At 43.6% G+C, this 19,443-nt stretch overlaps 1 protein-coding gene across 1 annotated transcript; it reads right to left on the bottom strand.

The window, feature by feature from the left end:
* Positions 1–2,859: 2,859 nt before the first annotated feature.
* LOC311591105 (vomeronasal type-2 receptor 26-like) lies at positions 2,860–18,277 on the bottom strand (the record flags this gene model as incomplete). Its single annotated transcript, XM_084770473.1, has 6 exons — positions 2,860–3,836; positions 4,719–4,842; positions 7,377–7,586; positions 8,407–9,204; positions 14,704–14,995; positions 18,069–18,277. The coding sequence occupies 6 exons, from the start codon at positions 18,275–18,277 to the stop codon at positions 2,860–2,862; spliced, it is 2,610 nt and encodes an 869-aa protein (XP_084626599.1).
* Positions 18,278–19,443: the final 1,166 nt, after the last annotated feature.

The raw sequence follows: 19,443 nt of genomic DNA, 5'->3' as shown, positions 1-19,443 counted from the left end.
AGCAACATGTCCAGTAGCTGAAAGGGAAATATTTTTAGTAGGTAGGTCAATCACTACAGCCCCGCATGCCCCGCCATGTTTCTAGCATAGTGGTCATTCTTAGTGGTCATTGCAGTTCCTTAGAAAAGATTCTGAAATGTTTTATGATGGAGAATTTGGACACACACAAAACCAAACTGCAGAAAACGATGAATGCCCCTGTCATCCTGGAGTCATGCCCTATTCTTCCAGGCTCCTGAGACATTTATCTGTATTGCAAAACTGTACGTTCAATTTTTTTAACTAATATATTTTATGAACAACTTAGTGACCGAATATAGGTAACTTATAACCCGACTAACCAAGACAATAGGAAATGAGGATTAATGGACACAATAACAAAACCATAAGGATATCAGTTCCAAGGACCAATTCTCCGGGCACCATCTGCAGGATTTCTTCTGCTGGAACCTAGAGTAACCAGAACCCTGAACCTCAGCAGGAGCCAGAGCCTTGAGGCCTTCCCTCAAGTGGTTCTCTTTAGCTGTGTCTCCAAGTGAAGCAACGAGCACCCAAAACTATCCCAAGTCTCCAAAAAGCCCCACCTCCAGTTCTGGGCTCATTTATATATCTCCTGCCAGAGTTTGTTCACGGGATCTTTTCAGCTGGCAACAATCAAACTCCTGCATGAGGTGGTTGGTCTTTTAGTGGATTAACCTCACCTGTTTTTTTTTTCACAAGACCGTTCCAATCCCACACTTGGGATCCTAAAAAACAGGTTTATCTCTCCTTCAAAAAACAAATACGAAGCCCAGTAGATGGCTCAGCAGGTAGACTCATTTAATAGACAAACTTGACGACCTCTGATATCATGAACACATATAAGCACAGAAGAAGAGAAACAACTCCACAAAGTTGTCCCCTGACTCCACATACAAGCAATGGCAACTCACACACACAAACACACACACACAGAGTTCATACATACACAGGAGAGTATTTCTATGTAACAAGGCAAATTCTGGGCTTTGTTATTCCAAATGATAAGTATAATTTTATAGCATAATCCCACTATTGAAGTTAAAGGCTCCTGCTACTAAGCCAAAGGACCCCAACTCAATCCACAAATCTACTCACTGGAGAGAACTGACATCTGAAACTTGCCCTCTGAACTCCAAATATGTGCTGTGGCATGTCCATGCCCAAAGAAACAGACACAAACACAGAGGGAACACACACAAACACACCAATCTAGGAATCAATAAACATAAAACTACAAGGATATAGAATATGTCAGTAATAATTCCAGCTCACTCATATATAACACTATAGTTATTTAGAATTCACTTCCAATAGTTGGGCCTTTTCCCAGAAATAAGAATATGAGGAACATTATGTAATACATTGATAATTCATTTTCATACTAGTTTTATTGAGCAATAATTCACACAGTGTACAATTCATCCATATCCACTATATAATTTTCCATATGTGGGAGCACACTTAGATCCCAGTACTCAAGAGGCAGAAGCAGGAGGAGTACTCCAAGTAGGAAGCCAGCCAGATTGCCTCAAATAATGAATAAAAGGAGAGGACAATCTACTATATCTGTTTTCTCTTATAACTAGTAATGAATACTTTTTAACTCTTGGATACATGTGGGAAGTGGTGTGCGTGTATGAGTGCCTGTGCACACAGAGGCCAGAGGTGGTGGTTTCCATGGAGTGAGATTTGCAAGTGGCTGCGAGCTGGCTCACACGTGTTCAGGCAACCAAGCGGAGGTTCTCTGGCAGAGCTATAAGTATTCTTCAACACCAAGCCATCTCTTGGGTCCCACCTAGCATTTTAGAACTTCTCACATCAGAAAGAAATACTGCACCAACTAGTCTTCACTCCTCATCTCTAATCTCCATGACAAAACTCAAGAGATTAGCAGTCTGATATATTTCTCTATGGGTTCACTTCTTGAGGGTATTTCATAAAGTGGAGTTTAAGATGTATGATTTTCTTTGACTGGATTCGACAACTCAGTATAAAATTCACAAGGCATAACCATGAATTACACAGCATTCTTATTATTCTTACATTTTTTCATATCCTGAATAATATCTTAGTCATTGCCTAAGCCACAGCAAAGATTCATCAACTACATAACATAAAAAGTATTTCAACTTTTAGTATATAAATAATGCTTCTACAAAGATTCGTTTATAGTCTTTAACATACATGATTTATTTTTCTTGGGAACATGTCTAAGACTGAGATTGCTAAGTCACATGGTAAGTCCCTGAAGGAACTCTCAGTGAAAGGTTCAATCCCCAGTTCTGCACCTCTCAGACAAAAAAGACAACTTGGTAATATGCAAGAGACAGTCCTGGCATCCTTATTAGGTGACCTACATTGATACTGAGCTACCTATTGCCTACACCTGGGCAGGGTACTTAGGTCCTAACCACACCTGGTCCTTGGTTGGTGCATCAGTCACCCTGCCCGGCATGGCCGAGATTTGTTGGCGCTGTTGGTGTCTTATGAAGCTCCTTTCCTATTCAGGTCCTTCTTTCCCCACTTCCAATATCTTTTAGCATTATGTGTCTTCATTGCCCACTTGCAATAATTTTTAGCATATATGGGGCCTTCTATAACCACTTCCAGTAACGCTTAGCATATATGCGGCCTTCTATACCCACTTGCAATAACTTTTAGCAGTACATATGGAGAAAACAGTCATTGACCATCTATATGTCCACTCTAAAAACAGCAGTTATTGGTTTTTTATTCTCAGTATCTCACTTTCATCTTGAGCTGTCCTTTAAATAACTACATCCACAGAGAAGCAGTGAGCCAGAACCATGCAGGAGGTCCTGGTGACAGTGCCGGGCACTAAGTCATGAGGCTTTGTGGTGTGGACCCGGGAAGACACCTTCTCTGGAGCACCGCACCTTTCCTATCCAGCTGTGCCTGATGGCCTTGGACTTGCCAGGCAGGAGTGTTCTTCTCGGGCTTCAGCAAGATGATGTAGCACTTGGGGATGAAAATGCCACCCAGAAGCCCAGCAGTGGAGGCCAGGATGGAGAAGATCTCTACTGCCACAGTGGACTTGCCCCGGGCACTGTGGTACAGGGGCAGGAAGGCTGTCCAGACACTGCAGAACAGCAGCATGCTGAAGGTGAGGAACTTTGTCTCATTGAAGACATCTGGCAAGGCTCTGGCCAGAAAAGCCACAGAGAAGGTACCTGCTGCCAGGAAACCCAAGTAGCCAAGCACACAGAAGAAGATGGTGCCAGAACCCTCCTGGCACTGGATGACAATGTGCTGAGGTTCTGACACCATGTCCCTGTGTGGGAACGGTGGGGAGGTGGCCAACCAGACCCCACAAAGAACAACCTGAATTAAGGAAGCAATGAGGACCACTGAGGAGGAAGCACCAGGGCTCAGGCACACCCGGATCCTGCCCCCTGGCCTGGTGACCCTGAAGGCCAGGACCACTGTGACAGTCTTGGCCAGAACAGAGGAGACAGCCACCGTGAACACCACGGCAAAGGTGGTCTGACGGAGGAGGCACGTGGTGACAGTGGGTCGGCCTAGGAACAGCAAGGCACACAGGGCACAGAGGGAAAGAGAGATCAGGAGTAAGTAGCTGAGAGCTCTGTTGTTGGCCCTCACCACAGGTGTGTCCCGATGCTTCAGGAACACCCCAAGGACCAGGACAGCCATACCGCATAGGAAGATTGACACCAGGGCCAGTATGAATCCCAGTGGTTCCTCAAAGGCCAGGAAGATCTCTGTCCTGGGCAGGCAACGGTCTCTGGTGTGACTCGAGTACTGCTCCTTGGAGCACTGAAGACATCTCTTCATGTCTATGGGAGACACACAGACACCATTTCTGCAACACCATAAGAGCTACACCAACGCTGAAGGAATGTGGCCCAAACACTAACTGCCCTTACAGCTTTTCCATCAATTAATAGATTAGACAGAGAGAGAGAGAGAGAGAGAGAGGGAGAGAGAGAGAGAGAGAGAGAGAGAGAGAGAGAGAGAGAGAGAGAGATTAACTCTTCTTTGTGACCAGTGATGGAATTTGTGGTATCAGAGGTGGCACAAAGCAGGAACTCACATTGTATATCCTAAAAGAAGGCATTTGTTTCTTTTGAAAAAATATTTCCGGTAAGTCAGGATGGCCTTGAACCGGCTGAGCAGCAGAGGATGAACATGAATTCCTAAGCCTCTTCCCTCACCCTCTTAAGAGCTGAGATTATAAACCTGCAACCCTTATGGAAGCAGCTTATGTCATGTTTCCTTTAATTTTTTTCTTTGTATTTGTTTGCTCAAGACAAGATTTCTCTGTGTAGCCTTGGCCCCATAGGATCATATATTTGAATGTTTGTTTCCTACTTGATGGACTGTTGGGATGATTGGGAGGTGTAGCCTTGTTGGAGGAGGTGTGTCAGTGGGGGTAGCCATTGAGAACTCAAAATCCCACACCAGGCCCACTCTCCACATTGCTGCTCGTCTGCTGCTGGTGGACCACACTGAAAGCTCTCAGCTACTGCTGGGGCATCATGCCTTCCTGCTTGCCACCATGCCTCCTGCCATGATTATCACAGCTTTTCCTGTAGAAGCTGCCCTGCTCATGGTGGATATTCACAGCAGTAGAAAGGTAACTGAGATGATGGATGATTCCACGAGAAGACTCACAGTGCCCAGTGGACCCCTCAGATTCCAGTTCCACATGCCATTACCTCTTTGGTCTGCAAAGTGTCCCTCGGGGCAGCGACTGCAATCAAAACAGCAGTGGGGGACTCCGAGACGGGCAACTTGGCTGAACCCTGGAAGGCAGCTTTCACTGCAGATGGAGGTGGGCACCTGGTAACAGTGAACATAGTGTCATTAGTGCATCTCCAGGGATACAGATTCTTGACCTCACCCTCAGGAGCAGACTAACCAGCTCCAGTATATGAGATGCCTTTCATAAAACATCTCTAAGAGATGCCGGATGGGACAGGTACCATTGTATGTAATAGAGAAAGAGCTTGATCTAACTTACTTGGCTAAGGACTTCAAAAACTTAGCTATACCATGTTATGTATTGTCTTTCCAATCTACCTGTGGCATCTACATCAGGTATTGAAGGTATGTGGGCTAGAACGATGGCCCAGCTCTCAGAATTACAGGCCACTTATCCAGAAGAGCAGGGTTCAGTTCCTACCACCCACATAGCACCCCATATTATAATGCCAGTTCCAGAGGATTCAAGTCTCTCTTCTGGCCATGGCAGGCACCAGTTACACACATAAGACACAAATATATAAATATTTGTATGTAAATATACATATACCGTATATAGGAAAAAGAACTGTAAGTATTGACAGACATTACAAAAAAGCTACCACATCATTTTGTCAAGTCAGCCTCCTTGTCTCAGTTACTCAGAAATCCAGTGTTTTTCCTTTCCCTTCTTTTGTCTCCTTTTCTCTTCTTTGGGTAGAGTCATAGCCCGAGGTATGCCTCCCTTGTTACTCTCAACTTTCATTTTCTTTCTCTAACGCTCCATGCAGACTTCTGGCATTGTGCTGGCCAATGTGACTAACTCAGAAGATATGGCCTTCGCACATCCTCCACCCCATTCCCTTACTCTGGGAAGCTGTTGAGATTTACAGTTTGGCTACGCTGTTGTTTTGTTTACACTCAAATAATAAAGTATCCTCTGGCTTCAGCATGAGAAAAATTGTATGTATTGGTTCCCTCAACATGCATGCAAGCACACACACACACACACACATGAATGCACACACACACAAATGTGCACACACACATAAATGTGCACACACACATGAATGTGCACACACACCCCACGCAAACAGGTGCACATACACACACACACACACACACACACACACACACACACACACACACACTTTCACAGCACATGAACTAGTTTTCTCATTCATGTGGGATGACCTCCATTTAAAGGTACATGAACAGAAGCCTCTGGCCACCTGGCGGGTCTCCTTTACTCTTCAGAAGTGCCAGAACGGGAACCTCCTTGTCATGTGAAAAGCCTTGAGGCCACCATTGACTGGAGACGCCACCAGAATAAAGTTAGACAATTTTAAAGGGGAAGAGACTCTTGTCCACTGGCACACAACAGGAAGCTGAGACATTTCTTTTCTCTGCAACAGACAGCAGGCATAAGCCTGCCTATCTCAAAACAGCTGATGGTTGTGTTAGTAATCATCAGGGTTTGAGCACCAAATGTTTTCCAAAGTCTTGTGTGTTCTGCTAGTCACCAGATGGTGGGTTTGTGAAGAATGATTACATCTTGGTGCATCTGACCTAGTCAATGGATTAATTCCTCAGTGGATTCATGACTTGAAGAACTATTGTGGATGTTGAAAACAGGAGTGGGGCCTGAAGGAAGGAAGTGTGTTTGGGCGCTATGCACTGGTAAGATGTAACGTGTCCACCTACCATATCTATCTCTAACCCCACCTCTCCAGTTATTGGCCACCATAAGTTGGACAAGCTCTTTCACCACACATGTCTGCTGTCATGACATACTGCCTCAACCTCACACGACCAAAACAATGGGTCATTCTGGCCCTGGACCTCTTAAATGGTGAGCCAATAAAAACCTTTCCTTACTTCATACTGTTTCTCAGGGATTTTTCATAGTGAAGTAAAATCGAACACACAAAGTAAACACACAGTGCTTAGTGTGTCTCTACCTTCCTCTTCACTGAGCAGGTCCTAACATAGATAATGAAATAACCCTCAAAATGTCACAAAATGCACATTCTGATTCAATTCTGAGAGTCTGGTATGTGCATTCACCATTTTCATGAGTTTTTTATGGTGTAAATATGTGTATGTGCCTTTCTACATCTATGTAGGATGATAAGCATCTATGTTACAAGCGCATCTTGAGGCCCAAGGTTAGTGTTGGGAATCATCCTCTATTGCTTTTCCACTATGCACATTGAGGCAGAGGCTCAAAGTAAAATCCCACAGTTCATTGATATGGTTGTCTTACTAACTGACTTGCTTTGGCATCTCCTTGCCTCCAACTTCCAAGAATGAAATTACAGGTACCGCACTGCCCACTCAGCATGGACAAGCGCTCTGCAGGACCACAGTCTGCTCTTTGTGCTTGTGTAGCAAACAACTTTAACTACTGAGCCATCTCTCCAACAGAAACTGGGGCATATTTATTTTTCTGCTCAGTAAGTATCATTCAGAGAAAGATCTCTTATAAGGTAAAGAGCTTCATCAGTTATAACTGACCAGCCCAATCCAGAGCCACGTCCACTTCATGCACAAGGAGGGATGGGGAACCCTGAACTTGGAATTTCCCAGGGACTTTAACACTCTAGGACAAGCTCTGCATTCAGGCAACTCACTTGGAGATCCTCCTTCAACTGGACCACCATTTTGTTCCCTGAAGAAGCTTGAGGGTCTATCGTGCCTATGTTGACCAAATGGAATACACCCTCAGGGGTCTTCTGCCCTTGAAGAATATCAAATTTTGACACCAAATCCCCATTGGCATCAAAGATAATCTCGATTCCATCAGGAGTCTTGAAGTGCACATTTCTGAGGGCATGAAGCAGCTGTGGAAGAAAAGGAAAAAATTGTAGACTGGCCATGGACTGTCCCCAGGGTTTTATGTAGACAGGCTGGGACCAAAACAAACAAAACGCATTATTTAAATTTATGAAATTTTCAAAAAATACTTTAAAATAAAAAAATAGGTAAGGGCACAGAGGTTGCCATACAAGCTTGAAGATAGGATTTCAGACACCCAAACCAACCTAAAGGCCATTGTGGGAGCCCCTCTGTAATTACAGCCTCGTAATGTAAAGATAGGAGAGGCCAAGAGAAAGCTCACTAGCAGGACTAGCCACATCAAAAAGTTCTAGGTTTGAGTGAGAGGCCATGACCCAAACAATAAGGTAGAAGAGTGCTTGAAAGGTAATTTCTCACATCATCCTCAGAACTTACAATGGATGTACACATGTGTATACACCTACCCCAAGGACCCCACCGTCAAGGAAGCAAAAATGAATAAATGGTATTTTATGTCTGTTTGAAATTCTGATTTGCAGCCTGAATATATGAAAATGTAACTACTGTTTACAAAAGCTCAAATTTGGGACATTAAATAATCTGTTTACTGTTCCCTGAAATATTAGTTTTACAGTGAAACCTGGACTTGCTGAGTCGATCAACCCCACTTGGAAAGGACTCATCTGAGATCACATACATAGCATGGGCCACTTGTCCATTGCTGCTTCTAACATGCCTTTCTGTTGCAAGGATAAGCTGACCTGTGTGAGAACATAAAGTCTGCTGCACCTCTAAGGCTTAGTGAAAGCCCATGTCCTGTACTCCAACCATCACTGAATCGTCCACACCATATCTGTCTCTCACCTGCCAAGGCTGGAAATCCTTGGAGTCTGTGCTTTTCCCATCCTGATGCCCACAGGCTATCACATCATGCAGGGCATGAGCAATGCTGTAGACAGCTGCATAGGCAGCATCAGTTTTGCTCACGTCTGGAAAAGGATGTTGCTTGTTTTGAAGACTCTCATTCCCAGAGCAGAACTGAACTCCCTCAGTCACCGTGCTGTTCTGCTGAGGCCATGAACAATCAAAGGTGAACTCCCAGAACTTCTTTATAAACATGTCTTCTGGGGTCTGGCTGGGACGCAGCTGAGCAAGAAACTCAGAGAAGCCAATTGCCCTGCTGCTGTGAGTCAGAAGGCCAAATGTGCCTTGCAAGACCCGAGAAATGCCTGAAATGGACAGAGCGAGAGCCATGTGCAAAGTGTCCTTGCTGACCCACACCTGGCCTGAGACATTTACACCCAGTAAGCCATACAGGATGAGCTGGAAATCCGAGTTGCTTAGAAAAACCAGAACAGCCTTGGCGGTGCATTTCTGCATCTTCTGGACAGTCTCTTCAATCTTCCCCAAGGACTGATCAGAAGGGATATGGACGTGGAACTCAATGCAAACTCCTTTGGCTATCAGCACCTCAGTGGCTAGAGAGCTGGCCTGCTGCCCAAAGTCATCATCATTGGCCAGAATGATCACCCAGGACCAGTGGAAGTGAATTATCAGCTGAGTAACTGCACGGGAGGATATAAGGTCACTTGTTTCAGTCCGAAGGAAGGAAGGGAACTGGATCTTGTCACTCAGGCTGGGTAGGGAGGATCCATGACTGACCTATCAAGGAAGAGCCAGCCAATATGAGAGTGGATGAGATCCACAGCGCAGGTGCACATGGTGGTCTAGATCGAATGTGGGAAGGAGGGTTTGGAGAGGTGGCTCCGCACTTCAGAGCCCTTCTTGTTCTTGTAGGGGAGCCACATTTGATTCCCAACACCCAAAACAAGTGGCCCGCAAATGCCTGTAACTCTAGCTCAAGGAAATCTGACACCTGCTTCTGGCTTCCTCCCACATCTGTAGCATAGGCTCACACAGACATATACACATACATGTGAGTGTATGTTAAGGTCTAAAATATAGAGAAGAAGTTTCATAAAGGACTTATATCATTCTCTGGAAATTGTGCTGCTTCTACCAAGCATCTGTGTCCCCTTCGCTGGCCACCATCCCAGACACGCCCTGTGGGATAGCTTTACTTGTTTTCTCAGCTTCTGTTCCTTGCACTGCCCCCACCTCCTACTTGGTACCAACAACTCTGCTTTGCACAGAGCTGTGAGGTTGTTCTTTAGAAAATGTGTGTGCGTGTGTGCGTGTGTGTGTCTGTGTGTGTGCGTGTGTGTGTGTGTGTGTGTGTGTGTGTGTGTGTGTGTAAAATGATACGTGTGCAGAGATCAGAAGACATATTCTGGGAGCTGGTTTTCTTCTTCCACCAGGTAAGTTCAAAAGGCTCAAACACAAGTCATCAGGCTTGGTAGCAAGCGTCTTTACCTGACGAGTGATCTTGCTGTCCTCAACAAGAGCCTAACAAATTATGGGCTCTCAGCTGATCTGCATTGTGTGATTTCCCAGGTTTGAGAGAAGTCAGAATGTGGTATGTCAATATGTCAGGAAAAGATGGCACCATGCCCTCAAAAGAGACAATTCTTGGAGATGTGACAGATGGCATTCTGAGTCTGTGGGGTTTTATTTTCCTTTTTTTAGAGGCAAAGTATGTGACTGCTTACACTGCAAGGATGAGTAGAAAACTTCTCTGGCCACTAAAAGGTGTGTAAAGGTTTTCATGTCTTAACACAATTGCCCTAGAGTCTGGTTGGTTACTGTGGAGGGATACAGCTGACTCAAATTCATGTAAGTGGTCTGACCACACTGGGAAATAAAATAGAAAGAGTCCCGTTAATTTTGGATTGCAGACAAAAAAGATCACTTTTTACAAGTTTATCCATGAAACTCACATTAATAATTGAAAACAAGTTACATTGATATACACATTGGGACAAACTTAATTGTTTCTCTGAAACTCAAATTTCTATTATTGCCCTGTATGTGTACTGTGCCCACATGTGTGATTGTGCATCACATGTCTGTCTGCTGCCCATGGAGGACAAAAGATGGAGTCCCATTTCTGAAAATGTAGTTTAAGATAGTTGTGGGTCTTTATACAAGGGATGAGAAACAAACTTATGCCCTTTGCAAGAGCAGCCATTGCTCTTAACCTCTGAGCCCTCTCTCTAGTCTCTGGGATTCAAAATTAACTGAAGCTTATCTTTCAGCCCTAAAAGGTGGAAAACAAGATGCTATTATGTTCGATATAACAATTTTATCTTCTGGGCATGATACATAACATCACTCAGGAGTCTGAAGGAAGAGGACCAAGGTGTCAAGAGCAGGCAGGGTGACAGGGAGATGCTGCCTCAAAGTGGGCATGGTGCACAGCATGCACTAACACAGACAGAGAGAGTGAGAGAGAGAGAGAGAGACAGAGAGACAGAGACAGAGACAGAGAAACAGAGACAGAGACAGGCAGAGACAGAGAGAGAGAGACAGACAGACACAGAGACAGAGAGACAGAAACAGAGACACAGAGACAGAGACAGAAACAGAAAGACAGAGAGATGCAAAGGCAGAAAGGAAGTTTGGTATTGGGTGAGACACCAAGTACAGAGGATAAAATTGAACTTTCTAGTCATTTAAGTATTACTAAATTTGAGGTGATGGAGACATACCACAATGGCTAAAAGTACTTGCTGCAAAATCATGAGGATTGTAGCTCACACACTAGCACTCATGTAACAATCTGGGCATCCCCTTCATAGCAGTAACCTAAGCTCCCAGATGGGTCCATAAAGAAGGCTAGAGGGAGCTTAATAGCTCTTTGTATAGCAAAAAAAAAGTAAGGGGCCCTAGATTCAGGGTGAAAACTTGACTCAAAGGTAGAGGTAAAGTGATGCCTTCCTCTTGCCTCCACCTGTACACAACGGTTGACATACTTACACACTCATTAATACACAGACAAACACACACAGATGTACACTCACGGAGACGAAGGCAAATGCATTAACTATGCGATAATTTCACAGAAAGAAAGAAACCTTCCTTAGATCCAGGCATGGTGAAACACACATGTAATGCAACACTTGGGAAGCTGAGGCAGGAGAAGGCTGCTGCATACTCAAGGCCATCCTGATCTAAATGCTGAGTTCTAAGCCATATTTGTTTTCCGGGTAAGACTCTGTATCTAAAAATAACAAATTTACATGCCTTACAGAAACCTCCAGTTCTGAGCACTTTAGTAAGATACTATGCACACACGGTTATACATCAGCCCTTGGATATAGTCCTGTGAGTTACATGGTCTCAGCTTCACAGGAAAGGGGATGCTCCTCCAGGAAGGAGGAAAATGAACAAATGTGGGACATCCAAAGGATACTGGAATTTAACCAAATGTATAAACCTTAAAATCAAAAGCAAATGTTTTTAAACCTGAATCTTCATACAATGTGTATGTTAATTTAATGCATGGATACGTATTTTTTATTTTAATTTAAAAAAATCTACACTAGACAAGGCTGGCCTCAATCTCACTATATAGCTAAGGAGAGTGCTGCACGTTGGATCCTCCTGTCTCCACCTCCACACTGCTGTAGGGCATGGGGCACTACAGATCACACCCAGGGCCTCTGTGTGCTAGGCTAGTGATCTAGCAACTGAGCCGCTTGCAAACCATGCTGTGATGATGATGGTTAGAATCTGAGATGTGACAAGAAGATTCACATGTTGGGAACTTGGTTCCCAGCAGATGGCCTTCTGGGAAATTATTGCATCCTGAGGGTTATAATCTATACAAAGGGTTAATCCTTTAATAGGTTTCTAGGGATAGCAATTTTCTAGACCCCGTGGAAAATCGGTGGAAGCTGCTTGGAGGCATCAGATCTCTGAAGCTATGTCCTGGTGAGCTGTACTTGGTCTCCCACCCCTATATATCTATGGCTCTTGAGAACTGGGGTGTCTGCCCCACCTCACTTCTGCCACAGACCCAGAAAACATGGCATCAGATGACAAGGGTGTGAAACATCAGCACCCGGGCCAAAATAAATCTTTTCTCTTTTTATTTGTTTCTCTCAGATATGGCTGTCACAGGGAGGAAAAGCTAATTAATATTGTAGTGTTTGTTTAAATAATTCAACAAAGTTACCCCTGGGCCCAGCAGTTGGATCTACATTTCTAAGACAACCAAAGTATATAAGCATGAAGTATCCTATATGTGAATATCCATAGAGACAGCCTGCATGAGCTCACCAAAGAGGAAACAGCGGGAGTAGGGATTGCTCACTGCTGTGGCAAAACACCTGACAAGAAGGAACTTGAGTAAGAAAGGGTCGGTTTAGGCTTCTAGTATCAGAAAGTACAGTCCGTGTAACAGCGGGCACATGGCTGCAGATTGCTCCGCAGTGGCAGATGTGGACCTGGGAATCCTCACCTCTTCATATCTTGGTGGTACAGAAGTCAGAGGACATACAGGAAGTGGAACCATCTATTGAACCTTGAGGCCCACCTGCCTCCAAAAGGATTCATCACCTTCCAAAAACAGGTCCACATCGGGTGGGGGGGTTGTCTCTTAACATGTGAGCAAATTTCATGTTCAAAGTTATATGAATTATTAAATGGATAAGCAATACATAGTCCTTGCCATTTTATGCAAAAATGAAATATATAAAGGATATAAAAAGGACTAAAATGTAAGCCTCTCAAGGAACAGGAGTAGCCAGACCCTCCCCTGAAGGCGTTCAACTGCCCTAACATCTGGACCCAACCCTCACCCCTACACAGAGCCCAAAACCCAAACCCAGGATTTGAAATGCCACCAATTGTGAGTTTGCCACAAGCTCTGATCTTGAAAGCACAGAATTGCCACATTGGAAATCTCCATCCTGGAAGGATACCCCTCCCACACAAAACACTATATGAACCCAGTCTTCTGCTCAGTTCTCTGCTACATCTCAAATAAGCAGAGGCAGCCAGCCTCCTGGGTTCTTCCCTCCCAATAAATCACACATGTGAAGTTGGTTGTCCAGTGTGACTGTGGTATTTCTTGGCTCTCAACTTCCTAGAGACTTTCTCCCTCAGAGCTGTGAAACAAAGTGCTGTGACATGCTACAGCATGGATGAACCTAGAAGGCATCCTCAGTGAAGGCAGCCAGTCCTGATATCTACATACAGTGTGAGTCCACTCATATGAAATGGTCAGAACAGCCAAATGCACAGAGACAGCAATTACATTAGGAGTGGCCATAGGTTAGGAATGATGGGAACTGGTATCCAGTGTGCTTCAGGAGGAAGATTAACATCTCAACAAATTAAATATGGAAATAACACTGAGATGAAAGTCACTGAATTGTTCACCTTAAATGGTTAATCATTTTCAAATCACTAGTACAAACCATGAACTGAAGAGATGACTATAAGATATGACCAGCCCTGTTGAAATGTCACTGATGGTTAGGTCTCAGGAAATATCAAATAATACATGGAAGCAAGTGGAATCAGCCCAATTCCATAGTTGCAAATTCCAGCTCTAGTTCATACAGTCAGACCAGCTTGCTGATGAGTTTGTTTCACTGTAAACTCGAAACATGGATCACAATGGGCAGGTTTCTCCAACTTAGCCTGGAAACCTGAATTTAGTGCCCAGAACCAGCACAGTAAAAGAAAAACATTGACTCTGGAAAGTTGTCTTCTGACTTCCACCTCATATCTCTCTCTCTCTCTCTCTCTCTCTCTCTCTCTCTCTCTCTCTCTCTCTCTCTCTCTCTCAAAGATAAATAATAATAATCATTATAACAATTTAGTAACTAAATACAGAGGAAGCTGACTAGTTAAAAAGATATGCCCTTTTTCAAAAGTTCTGAAATTTTTAAATTTCAACCACAAGCAGGGCAGCTAAAAATTATCTGTAACTCCATGAGCAACGTAAACTCATGTGTTACATATACATATGTATATACATACATATAAAGGCAAAATATTGTTACACATAAACTAAAATAAGTAAATCTTTAACACATATTTTTAAATTTAAAAATAATTCTTACTTTCCCTTTTATTGCAGAGTGGCTATAGTTCTCTCTATACTATCTACTGAAGGAAGAGGCATAACATTTCAGGGGACGTGGCACCACAGTGGAGCGCCTCACTACTGTGACCATCACCATACATTGCGCTATCATCATTAAGGGATTGGACTACACTCCTGAAGAAATAATGCTTAGAGAGACTCACCTGAGGAAACTTGTACAGCCCCAGAAGTCTGGCCATGGACACAGACAGCGATGACCGTGTGTCCCCAATCAGTGCAGCCTGAGGAGAGCCATGCTGACACACGTAGTTGGGGATGGGCTCCTCCTGCCCTGTGAGGAAGCTCATCGTCTCATGGAGGGCTCCATGCACTGAGTCCCCAGAGTTTCGAATGGAGAAGCCCAGGGTCACATTGGGCAACAAGTGAGCACTCCTATTAATCTCCTCAATGGCAAACACGAAACTCTGGGCCACCCTGTAGCCCCAGTTGGAGACACTGAGGGAAAGAGAAGACCACATTTATCACTCATTATGGGGCAAATGCAACAAGAATGAACTCTGTGACTCATGTGATTCAAGTATAAACATACTTCTCCACAGATACTTGTGCACAGATGTGCATTACATAGGAGCAGGGCTCAGATTAGTCAAAGGGAGAACAGAGGGAATGTGCAGAAAATAATCAAGGGGACCATTTCAGGAGGCAGGAGTGACATTTGAAGATCTAATACATGAGCTGAGTTCATTGGCACACATATTTATTTTCATCACTCAGGAGACAGAGTTGGGTGGATCTCTGTGAATCAAAGATCAAGGGATGGTCTATATAACCAGTCCCGGGCAGTCAGAGCTACACAGGGACACTCTGTCTCAAAGAAACAAGGGAAATAATCTATTGAATAGGACGATTGGTAACAATCATTAGTAACTAACATTTATTTCAGTTGTTGCTGAAGATACAGGGAAGGATTTTGAAATGTGGTCTTCAGACATGGCTGGGACACTTCATGTATAAACTCACAGCAGCTCACTTCTCTGCACTGGGCCTGCACAAGTCTGGGTGAGTCAACAGCCAATCCCAGAAGGAGCAATTCCATGTGGGGGCCATGCTCCTCCCTGCTGAACTATTGCGTGTTGATTTTTTTTTTTTTAGAAAAGGCTGTCATTGTTTTCTGTCATGCACCCAAATGGTGATCCCACCAAGCTCCAGTGGACAGATGCAAACCAGTAGCCACACAGATGGTCTTGGTTTAAATTAGTGGGCACAAAACAAAAAGGCATGGATATGGGAAATGGAGCTATAGGTAGTAAGAGGAAATAACAGGTATTGAAGGAAAATAAGAGAGTCTGGGGGAATAAGAATAAACTAAATGCACTATACAAACCCATGAAATCATCAAAGAACAAATCCAATAAAATTTGAAAACAGATACATACAAGCAAACTCAAAGGTATTCAACAGGTCATATTTATTTAATAATTTGCATTCTTATGCATGATAATAATTAAATAATAAAAGACCATGATTTAAAAATGGAAGGTGCATAAGGGAAATATTTAATGGAGGAGGGAAAGATGAATATAGGAGGAACTGGAGACAAGACAGGGTCTCTCTGTGTATTGCTATCTGGCCTGAAACTTACCTGCCCCTGCCTCATGAGTGATGGGATTAAAGGCATGTGCCACCATATCCAACTGATGTTACATTTTACTTAAAGTTTTTTAATGTTAATTTTAAAAATTGATTTGTATTTCCTTTGAAGTCAATTCACCATATTGGCTAATCTGGCCTCACACTTTCTATATACCTGAGAATGATCTTGAATTTCTGTTATATGTGTATGTGCATGCATACATGCATGTATAAGCCAAAGGTAGAATTCTACTATCTTCTTCAATGATGCTTAGTGGTGGGGGATGTGTGTGTGTGTGTCTGTCTGTCTGTCTGTCTGTTGTCTGACTGTATGTGTTTGGTGTGCATGGGTGTTACCCATATGTATAGTAAAGCTTCATGTAATGTCAGACTACCTTTCTTGTTTCTCCACCTTTTAAAAACAGCATTGTGTGCATATGTTTATATGACTTGTCTTCAAATCCAAACATGCTACAACACATGAAGTCAGGTAACTCTGTGGTCCTGTTCTTTCCTTCCACATTTCTGTGGGTTCCAGGGAGAGATCAAATTTAAGTCATACATAAGGCTTCGTGCAAAGCACTTTCTTCCATGAGCCATCTCACTGGCCCCTCTCAACCCTACTTTTTGAGACCGCCTATCTTACTGAACCTGCATTCATTCTTTCAACTAAGCTGGTGTCCAGAAGTCTAGGCATCTTCCTGTCAAAATATCCTTAACCAAGTCTGTAGTTCCTCCACAGGTGAGGCTTTCATGTGAGTGCTGGGAATCCAAATTCAGAGCTCCATGCTTGAACAGCAGATACTTCAGCAACTCAGTCTTTTCCTGGCCCCTAATATGTAAACTCCAGATTCTCCTGTCTCCAGTATCCATGATAAACTTTAAATGTTCACATCACCAACTAATGACTGTGCAATTTCTGGATTTGTTGCTGAGCTTGATTAATCATTCTTTAATGTATCATGTTGACAATATTCCATACTGCACAATAAATACATAATATTAATACTCATTGGTTTAAGAAATAACATAATAGTCAAGTATGCTGGCACACATGTGTGATACTAGCATGGAGGTGGGGTCAGAAAGATAGTGACTTCTAGGCTAGCCTCACCTACACTGCTAAACATTGTCTAAAAGAAAAAAAGCCAAGTTTATTGGGATAAAATATTCCTATAATCCACTATTTGGTGCTAGGCTGAACTACACAAGGAGTTGCAGACTAGTCTGAAAACAAAGTAAGGCACAGATACACAAAAAGAGACATTTAAAGTGCTGTTGGGAACTGACTCTGACACAAACTCTGGTGCTCCATATTTGACCACTTCCCCTTGGTTGCATGGCCTGGTGGCACTCGGAGAAAGGATACACAGGCTACCAAGATGAGATTTGATAGCCTAGGATCATACAGTGATGGAGGAGGTCCCCCTCGATCATGACATGAAGGGGGGCAATAGGGTGAAAGTGGGAGGGAGGGAGAAATGGGTGAATACAAGGGATGGGATAACAATTTAGATGTAATCTGGATAAACTAATTAAATAATAAAAAAAGAAATGCACTACAAAGAAAGCATGGGGGCTTAAAACTGATGAAAACTGTATCAATTACACATTTGCTCATTCAAACCACACACCTACCTACACTCTATTTAGAGAAGCAAGGATATACAAAAACTCAAGAATACACCTGAGCTGAAGAGCACGTACATTACAGATAGTACATGAGCAGCCTCTATTTCCCTCTGGTACAAATAAGAAAGAAAGAGGGAGAGAGATGATGTAAAAGGAGAGCAACAGAGCTATTGCATTTCTACACAGAGAATGGGGATAGCCATCTAGCTGGGATTCTGCGAATCAACCCTTATCCAAGACTTCACACACCATTGTAAAGCTTCTTATGGCTTTCAGAGACTCCTGCCCCACACATAATACTTACCTTGAAGCCTGAAGGCCAGCCGGTGGGGCACTGAAATCAGACAAGGTCCCATTAGAGAAGTGAAAGATGGAGAAGCTGCCCCCCACCATGACATCTCCAGGACGGTCAAAGCGAGGGCTCTGCCTTGGCAACAGCCAGGCTCTTGGTCCAGGAAGGGCAGACCCAGAGACACAGCCAAAGAGAGCAGCAAGCAGAGCACACAGCCACATGCCTGCTGGGGGCCAGACTGACAATGACTGGACAGCCCCATCTGGGGCAGTGACTAGCAGTGAAGGGGGATTTTATCTGGGAGATTACCCTTGATCAAGTCCCTGAGGCTAAGGCCACACTAGGAATTCTAGGCCCACAGGCTGTGTGGAGATTATTGATCCTGAGGTGGTGGAGGTGGGTGGCCACCAAATCCCAGAGCCATTAGAAGTTTTATCCCCTTCTCCTGAGGTTTCCTAGCCTCTCTGCATCCCGGGATACAGATCTTAGCATCACCTGGGACTATAGGAAATGTGTCGACTGGCTCAACTGTCTCCTGAGGGGCCTGCAAGGGAAGGAGCAGCTGTGACCAGGGTGATTAGGGCACTGATTTGTAGGGAGGCCCCAAGGGGCTGCAAGAAGCAATATGTCCAGTAGCTAAAGCATGAATTTCAATCACTATAGCCACTGTATTGTCCCTCCATGTTTGTATACTAGGTTGATCCACTAGGTAAGATCCATGTTCTTAGTGCTCTTTGTAGTTCCTTAGGGAATTTTCTGAAATGTTTTATGATGAAAAAATTGGACATAGGCAAAACCAAACTACAGGAACACAATAAATGCCCTTGTCATCATGAAGTCATGACCAATCTTCCCAGACTACTAAGTGGTGTTTTTCTATATTTGAAACCAACCCCATGACTAGCCAGATTCAGCAGGTAAATTCATGTGATACACAAGTCTCAATACCTGTGTTTTTTCTCTAGGAACTGCAAAAAGGCAGAAGAAAAGGAACAACTCTACAAAGTTGTCCTGTGACTTCATATATAAGCCATGTCACACACACACACACACACACACACACACACACACACACACACACACACACACACGCCATACATACACAGTAGATAGTTTTTATGTAAGAAGACAAATTCCAGACTTTCTTATTCCAAATGATAAGTATAATTTTATAACATAACCATAATGCCATTATTGAAGATGAAAAGAGAATCAGAAAGATAGCTCAGCAACTTGTCATGTAAAAGCACCTGTTGCCAGTCTGAGGATAAATCTACAAGTCCCATAGACAGGAGGAGAAACCCAATTTTGCAACTTGCCCTCTGTCCTCCAGATATGTGCTGTGGCATACCCATGTCCAAAGAAATGGACACAAACACAGAGGGAA

Source organism: Acomys minous (assembly GCF_964271855.1).
Source record: "Acomys minous genome assembly, chromosome: 20".
Classification (NCBI taxonomy): Eukaryota; Metazoa; Chordata; class Mammalia; order Rodentia; family Muridae; genus Acomys; species Acomys minous.
The sequence above is the reverse complement of the archived record's forward strand: the minus strand, read 5'-3'. Positions and strand labels throughout refer to the sequence as shown.